The 9,123-nt window shown below is 40.3% G+C and overlaps 2 protein-coding genes across 2 annotated transcripts; one reads left to right on the top strand and one right to left on the bottom strand.

Annotated features, from left to right (window-relative positions):
* Positions 1 to 1,701: 1,701 nt before the first annotated feature.
* LOC125869736 (uncharacterized) lies at positions 1,702 to 3,210 on the bottom strand. The gene has a single exon (XM_049550178.1). The coding sequence runs from the start codon at positions 3,208 to 3,210 to the stop codon at positions 1,702 to 1,704; it is 1,509 nt and encodes a 502-aa protein (XP_049406135.1).
* Positions 3,211 to 7,025: 3,815 nt separating this feature from the next.
* On the top strand, positions 7,026 to 8,777 carry LOC125869737 (uncharacterized). The gene has a single exon (XM_049550179.1). It carries the CDS (start codon positions 7,026 to 7,028, stop codon positions 8,775 to 8,777), a length of 1,752 nt encoding a protein of 583 aa, XP_049406136.1.
* The last annotated feature ends 346 nt before the right edge of the window (positions 8,778 to 9,123 follow it).

Here is a 9,123-nt window from a genome sequence, read left to right on the forward strand (position 1 = left end):
AATTATTATTAGTCTATAATATTTTTCTGTATTTTTCTCTCAAGTTTGGAGAGGGTTTTGTGGAGACTTGAAGAAAGGAGTTCTTCTTCCCAAAGTTGGAAGTGGGTCTTCTCTATTCATTTTCCTTTGCTTGATTTAAGGTTTAATTTCTTATACCCAGTTGATTTAATTATCATGTTAGGTATAATTTCTTATTTCTTGATGTGTGGCTAAAAACCCCATTCTTAGGGTATGATTTAGCAAATATGGGTTGATATTCTTGTTAGGTCTTGCTTGCTTATATGTTAGATGTATTTTAATGGTGATTTCACATAGTGGTTGTGGTTTAATCTAAACGGTTTGTAGTTGCAAATACAAAGCCACCCATATGTTTTTGGCTTGCCCGAGAGGGAGGTCACGAAACCAAAACCACTAGACTGATGGCCTGAGGATTGGGTCGACATGAGGTTTTGCCCGAGAGGGTGAGCCCTAGTCCCATATCCTAACACTCAGCTCGAGAGAGTGAGTGGGGTAAGTCATAGGCTAGTCTTCATGCGGCAAATGGGCATCCGAGAGGAACGCATTTGAAACTGGGTAAGTTGCTCGAGAGGGAACATATTTCCATTTAAAGCTTAGCCTAGTCACTATTATTTTTCAAATTTTCTATTGAAAGCATGTACCCAACAATTTATCTCAACTTATATTGCGGTCAAATCCCAAGAACCTTTCCCCATACTTGCTTTTCTTGTTTATTTAGCTTTTTTAGTACTTGTTACAAAAACCCCTTTGATATTTGACACTTTTGTGTCACCCCCTTTATTTTACAATGTTTTTTATCGAAAATATCTTTACTTACAACTAGTTAGACTAGTTAGAATGTAAATTCTATTTTTCTATGAATTCTCAAAACCGCTTCCTTGGGACACGACCCCAACCCTTGGTTGGGTAACTATATTATCGACGATCGTAGACACTCATACCGTACGATAGTGTCATTGGTCATGGTTAGCAACAAAAATTAGCTCCGAATGGCATCATTTTTAATGCAAAGGTCCCATAAGGGAATGCGAAAGTGGTTTTCTCATAATCTTCTGGTGCGATAGATATCTGGTTGTATCCAGAGTATCCATCCAAAAAACAATACCACCCTCTTTCTGATAACCTGTCAAGCATCTGGTCCGTGAAGGGCATTGTAAAATGGTCATTTTCAATCCATGAATTTAGCTTTCGATAATCCATGCACACCCTCCATCCCGTTAAAGGTCTAGTCGGCACAAGCTCTTCTTTAGCATTTGGGACCACTGTTATGCCACCTTTTTTTGGTACGCATTGCACTGGGCTGACCTATTTGTTGTCTGAAATCGGATAGATTACTCCTGCATCAAGCCACTTGATGATCTCCTTTTTTACTACCTCTTATATCGGGGGGTTCAACCTTCGCTGATGCTCCACACTTGGTTTGCATTCACTGTCCAGCCTAATCTTATGGGTGCGGATTCCAGGCGGGATGCCCACGATATCAGCTATGGTCCATCCGATCGCTTTTATGTGCTTCTGCAGTACTTCAACAAGCACTTTTACCTGCACTTCACTCAGATTTGCTGCAATAATCACTGGCAGAGTGTTGTTAATTCCCAAGAAAACATACTTGAGATGGGATGGGAGTACTTTCAGTTCTAGAGTTGGCGGCTCTTCAATTGATGGCTTTGCAGGTGGGTTGCATCAGTTTTTCAGGTTGATATCCAACTTAATTGGATTTCGTGCATATGCTCCTAACCCTGTTAGGGCTGCGATCATTTCATCATATTCCTGAATTTCCGATTCTTCATGATTTGCAAGTATTGACTCAAGAGTCTCATTCTTGCGCAACAGATGGCTCACACTTGCCACTGCCTCATCTATAACATCTTTAGTAGACACTACATGGATATCACTTGGTTGCTTCATGGATTTGCAGATGGTGAAAGTTACCTCATCGTCATTCACACGAAATTTCAACTTGCCACTTTCAACATCCACTAATGCTTTACCAGTTGCTAAGAATGGCCTTCCCAAAATAATGGGGACCTCAACATCAATTTCACAGTATAAAATCACAAAGTCAGCTGGAAATATGAACTGATCTACTTTGACCAAGATATCATAGAGGATCCCAACATGATGATAGATCAATCGATCTGCCATGAGAAGTCTTATTGTAGTTGCCTTTGGTTCTCCCAATCCAAGTTGCTTGTATATGGCGTATGCCATCAGGTTGATGCTTTCTCCTAGGTCATATAAAACATTGACAAATTGGAGCATTCCAGTAGTACACGGGATGGTGAAAGCACCAGGGTCTGCTCTTTTAATGATTAACTCATTTGTCATGATCGCACTGCAACTGTGAGGCACTTCAATCGTTTCATAATCCAAGATCCTCTTCTTGGTGACTAACTCTTTCATGAATTTAGCATACCCTGGCATCTCCAGCAATGCTTTCACCAAAGGAAGGTTGATGGACAACTTGTTGAACACAGACAAGAATATTTTAAACTTCTCATTTTCAGTTTTCTTTTTCAAACGCTGGGGAAAAGGTGGAGGTATTTTGGGTAAGGGTTGTATTATTTTTAGGGTTTCATTGTGCTGATTCATTCCTTCTTGTGCTTTCTTGCCGAGGTTTTGATGATCGGTAATTTCTTCTTCTTCCCCACCCTGATTTTCCTTACGTTCTTCTCCTTCATTACCTATCGCTACCTTCTCGCTACAGGTAATTACAACCAACTCTTCTTCCTCATTTTCCTTTGGCATCTTGGTTGTTAGTTGAGCCGATAGGAGATTAAATTGACCTTCAAGCATCTTGATGGCATTAGAATGAGAGTTCACCTTGTTATTTAGTGAAGAAAAATCATCTCTCATTCCCTTTAGCAAATCATCAGAGCCATCAACTTTCTCAAGAATTCGTGTCAGTAGATCATTCACCTTAGAGCTGCTGTCATTCCCCCTTGATGTCGGGCTGTCACTCAATTGAGTTTTGAATTCTTCATGATTGTTATGCTCAGTCCACTCTTGGAAATATCGCCTAGGTCCTTCACCTCTAAGGTGGTTCCAACCTTGATTTCCAACCCGCGGTTGATAGTGCGGGTTGAAACCCTCCTCATTCCTTCTGTGGTTTTGACCTTGATTCCCTCCCAATTTCAAGTTATCGAAAAAAGAACCCTCCTCTGCGCAAAACACTTTACAGTTGCCTTTCATGTGCTCTTATAAATCTTCCATCCGAGACAACATCTTTTTGATGTTTTCATCCCTCTCTTTTTCTTTATCGAGTTGCTCTTGCGTCAGCCTGAAACACAGAGGGGAGACTTGATCTTCTTTGGTGTACCAAACTTGATTTACTCTCGCCATACCATCTAGGAGAAATGAGGCCACCTCAAAGGGCTGTAGCATTATGCCGCCTTGAACCAATTGATCAGCTATCCCTTTGTTGACTGAATCAAGACTTCTTTAAAAATATTGGAGTAGCAACTCACTTGGCAGCCCGTGTGTTGGGCATTTTCACAGAGACCTTTTATATCTAATCTTCAACTCATGAATTGGTTCACTCGCTTTATGTTTGAAATTCTGAATGTCATCCCTCAACTTCATCATTTTTGACGGGGGAAAGAATCTATTGTGGAAAGCTGTGACTAATTCTTTCGATGATGTGATAAAACTTTTGGGAAGCCCAGACAACAGCGTAGTGGCAGCTCCTGTCAGTGACAATGGGAATAAGCGAAGTCTGATGGCTTTTTGCGACCAATTTTTGAATGACAATGGATCACATACGTCCAGAAAGCTTTGGATATGTTCATGTGAGTCTTCATGATCCAATCCTTCGTATAGGCCCCTTGAATGTATGAGATGGAGTGTTGTGCTACTGACTTCAAAATTTCCGTTTCCACCACCTTGCGGCAAGCGAATTGTACCTATCTCACCCAATGGAGCGGGGTCATAAACACTATTTGCATCACCAATGTCATCTCGGTGCAAGTCAATATTCAATGGGTTGTTTGCGTGGCAACTGTCCCCCACGTCCTCACTCATAATTTTTGTTTTCAACACTAACAAGCAAAGCAAAGCTAAAAATTAAATTAGTAAAGCTAAAACTAAGAAAAACAGAAATTCTTGCCAATGATCCTTGGGATTACATACAATCAAAAACTCAAAGAAAAACAAAACTAAGAGTAAAATTAATAATCTACAATTAATAAGACAAAAATTCTAGTGAAATAAAAATTCTCAAATAATTCCACTCCCCGGTAGCGACCCCAACCCTTGGTTGAGTTACTATATTATCGACGATCGTAGACACTCATACCGTAGGATAGTGTCGTTGGTCATGATAAGCATCAAAATGGCACCGCTGCTTTTTATTATGACTTATGTATGTTGAAGCTATGTTATGTATGATCATTATGAATAAGGTAAGTTATGATGAAATATGATCTTATGAATGTATGCATGAAGTAGGTTGCTTAAGACTTGCCGTGGCATAGAGTGCTCTCCTTCGGTAAATCAGAGGTAGTTTATCCTCTGGCTCAACAAAATCTGGATCCAGAGCTACTCCTTTTCTTGCTATATGCTTTTTTCTTTTTTCTTTATCTCCTGGTGGGAGATCTTACTTTCTTTTTTGTGAAGGACGTGATCCTCCTTCATTTATTGTAATGCCCTTTGTTGTTTTTTGAGGGGGCTCGTTTAGGTTGGTGCATACCATTTCTGCAAAAGATAAAGAAGAAACTCAAATGCGAGTACGAAAAAGTTATTGCAGATAGACTCGCTGATCTGATTGGCGAGTCGCTGAATCATTTTGACGAACCAGAATGAGCTCGCCGAAAGGATTGTCTTAACAATGAGAAGAAAACAACGATAAATAGAATCATTCGGCGAATTGCCGACTACTTTCGGCGAGCAAGATGTATCCGCCGAAAGTGACAGTGCAATAGGATCCCAGGGATAAAGATAAAGGGTAATTATAATACTTTTGGCGAGTCGCCGAGGGTTTTCGGCTCCCTCAGAGTTCTCGCCGAAAGTTACAAAACCAAATGTAAATCGAGGCACCAAATCATCAGCGGGGTGGGGGCATTAGGCGAACAACCGAGTTGTTCAGCGATCTCGACTTAGCTCACCAATTGACCCAACGTGCCTATTTATGACCCACCTTCTCGAATTCAAGACATGTTGTACTATGGTTGTTAAAGAAATGTCTTGTTGATTGCTTAATATATATGTTGATGCTCATTGAATATTGAAAAAGTAGTTCCTCCTATACTTATGTGAAGTAAAGAGTTTTGAGCATAATGATGTTGTGGATTAAATTCCTATATGATATGATGATATGATGTTGTTGATGTAACTGGTTGTTGTGCTGCTAGTTTGAGTCATTGTCTCCCTAGAAAGAAGTCCAAGTGACATTCGGGGACGAACGTTCCTAAGGGGGGATATTGTGACACCCCAGAAATTTTATGACTTAAGTTAGAGCCTCACCTTATAAATAATGACTTAAAAATAGTTAAAATGATGTTTCTAAACCTAAATTAATGCAATTGACTTGGTTTGGAAGAGTAAAAGTCTAAACGTCAAGAAACAACCATGACGTCCGGAAACTAGAAAGAATGTACTCTAGTGTGTCCTTAGGTTTTGGTCAGGTTTAGGAGTGTCGTATGATGGTATAATCTTGTAAAAATGTTTAAATTAGATAAATATATGTTTTTAGGGTCAAAACGTTCGAATACGACTCCCCGGGGCCACCCTAAAGGGCCCCAAGGAGAACCCCAACCTTGGCCAAGCAAGCTGCCAAGGCAGCTTGCAAATTGCATTAGTATAGTTGTCGTATAGTGGTAAGTATTCCCGCCTGTCACGCGGGTGACCCGGGTTCGATGCCCGGCAGCGGCGCCATTTTGATGCTTATCGTGACCAAAGACACTATCCTACGGTATGACTTTCTACGATCGTTGATAATATAGTAACCCAACCAAGGGTTGGGGTCGTGTCACACGGGAGCGGTTTTGAGAATTGATAGAAAAATAGAATTTACATTCTAACTAGTCATAGCTAATGACATTTGCGATAAAAAACATTGTAAATTAAAGGGGGTGACACAAAAGTGTCAAATATCGAAGGGGTTTTTGTAACAAGTACTAAAACAACAAAAATAAACAAGAAAAACAAGTATGGGGAAAGGTTCTTGGGATGTGACCGCACTATAAGTTGAGATAAATTGTTGGGTACATGCTTTCGATAGGATATTTGCAAAATAATAGTGACTAGGCTAAGCTTTAAATGGAAATAAGTTCCCTCTCGGGCAACTTACCCCGTTTCAAATGTGTTCCTCTCGGACACCCATTTGCCGCATGAAGACCAGACTATGCCTTACCCCAGTCACTCTCTCGAGCTTAGTTTTAGGATATGGGACTAGGGCTCACCCTCTCGGGCAGAACCTTATGTCGACCCACTCCTTAGGCCATCAGTCTAGTGGTTTTAGTTTCGCGACCTCCCTCTCGGGCAAGCCGAAAACACATGGGTGGCTTTGTATTTGCAACTACAAACCCTTTAGATTAAACCACAACCACTAGGTGAAATTACCATTAAAATACATTTAACGTATCAGCAAGCAAGACCCAACAAGAATATCAAACCATATTTGCTAAATCATACCCGAAGAATGGGGGTTTTTGGCCACACATCAAGAAATAAGAAATTATACCTAACAAGATAATGAAAGCAACTGGGTATAAGAAATTAAACCTTAAATTAAGCAAAGGAAAATGAATGGAGAAGACCCACTTCCAACTTGGGGCAGAAGAACTCCTATCTTCAAGTCTCCACAAAACCATCTCCAAACTTGAGAGAAAAATACAGAAAAATATTATAGACTTGTAGTGGTTCTTCCTATGGGTAATAATCAAGAAGACATTTCAATTACAAAGGATCATTGGCAAGAATTTCTGTTTTTCTTAGTTTTAGATTTACTAACGTAATTTTTAGCTTTGCTTTGCTTGTTTGTGTGGAGAACAGAAATTATGAGTAAGGACATGGGGGACAATTGCCATGCAAACAACCCAGTGAATATTGACTTCCACAGAGATGACATTGGTGCAAATAGTTGTTATGACCCTGCTACATTGGGTGAGATAGGTGCAATTCGCTTGCCGCAGGGTGGTGGAAACGGAAATTTTGAAGTCACTAGCACTACACTCTATCTCATATATTCAAGGGGCCTATATAGAGGATTGGATCATGAAGACTCACATGAACATATCCAAATCTTTTTGGACGTATGTGCTCCGTTGTCATTCAAAAATTGGTCGCAAGAAGCCATTCGGCTTCGCTTATTCCCATTGTCACTGACAGGAGCTGCCACTACGTGGTTGTCTAAGCTTCCCAAAAGTTTTATCACATCATGGAAAGAATTAGTCACAACTTTCCACAATAGATTATTTCCCCCGTCAAAAATGATGAAGTTGAGGGACGACATTCAGAATTTCAAACAAAAAGGGAGTAAACCAATTCATGAGTCTTGGATTAGATATAAAAGTTCTCTGCGAAAATGCCCAACACATGGGCTGCCAATTGAGTTGTTACTCCAATATTTTTACCGAAGTCTTGATTTAGTCAACAAAGGGATAACTGATCAATTGGTTCAAGGCAACATAATGCTGCAGCCCTTTGAGGTGGCCTCATTTCTCATAGATGGTATGGCGAGAGTAAATCAAGCTTGGTACACCAAAGAAGATCAAGTCTTCCCTCTGTGTTTCAGGCTGACGCAAGAGCAACTAGATAAAGAAAAAGAGAGGGATGAAAACATAAAAAAGATGTTGTCTCAGATGGAAGATTTACAAGAGCACATGAAAGGAAACTATGAAGTGTTTCACGTAGAGGGGGGTTCTTTTTCCGATAACTTGAAATCGGGAGGGAATCAAGGTCGGAACCACAAAAGGAATGAGGAGGGTTTCCACTCGCACTATCAACCGCGGGTTGGAAATCAAGGTTGGAACCACCCTAGAGCTGAAGGACCTAGGCGATATTTCCAAGAGTGGACTGAGCATAACAATCATGAAGAATTCAAAACTCAATTGAGTGACAGCCCGACATCAAGGGGGAATGACAGTAGCTCTAGGGTGAATGATCTACTGACACGAATTCTTGAGAAAGTTGATGGCTCTGATGATTTGCTAAAGGGAATGAGAGATGATTTTTCTTCACTAAATAGCAAGGTGAACTCTCATGCTAATGCCATCAAGAAGCTTGAAGGTCAATTGAATCTCCTATCGGTTCAACTAACAACCAAGATGCCAAAGGAAAATGAGGAAGAAGAGCTGGCTGTAATTACCCGTAGCGGAAAGGTAGCGATAGGTAATGAAAGAGAAGAACGTGAGGAAAATCTGGGTGGGGAAGTAGTAGAAATTACCGATCATCAAAACCTCGGCAAGAAAGCACAAGAAGGAATGAATCAGCATAATGAAACTCCAAAAATAATACAATCCTTAACTAAAATACCTCCACCTTTTCCCCAGCGTTTGAAAAAGAAGAATGAGGATGAGAAGTTTAAAAAATTCTTATCTGTGTACAAGAAGTTGTCCATCAACCTTCCCTTGGTGGAAGCATTGCTAGAGATGCCAGGGTATGCTAAATTCATGAAAGAGTTAATCACCAAGAAGAGGATCTTGGATTATGAAACGATTGAAGAGCCTCATAGTTGCAGTGCAATCATGACAAATGAGTTAATCACTAAAATAGAAGACCCTGGTGCTTTCACCATCCCGTGCACTATTGGAATACTCTAATTTGCCAAGGCTTTATGTGACCTTGGAGCAAGCATCAACTTTATGCCATACGCCTTATACAAGCAACTTGGATTGGGAGAACCAAAGGCAACAACAATGAGACTTCTAATGGCAGATCGATCGATCAAGCATCCTGTTGGGATCCTCTACGATATCTTGGTCAAAGTAGATCGGTTCATATTTCCAGCTGACTTTGTGATTTTAGACTGTGACATTGATGTTGAGGTCACCATTATTTTGGGAAGACCATTCTTAGCAACTGGCAGGGCATTAGTGGATGTTGAAAGCGACAAGTTGAAATTCCGTGTGAATGATGATGAGGTAACTTTTAACATCTGCAAATCCA

Source organism: Solanum stenotomum, chromosome 7, assembly GCF_019186545.1.
Source record: "Solanum stenotomum isolate F172 chromosome 7, ASM1918654v1, whole genome shotgun sequence".
NCBI lineage: Eukaryota > Viridiplantae > Streptophyta > Magnoliopsida > Solanales > Solanaceae > Solanum > Solanum stenotomum.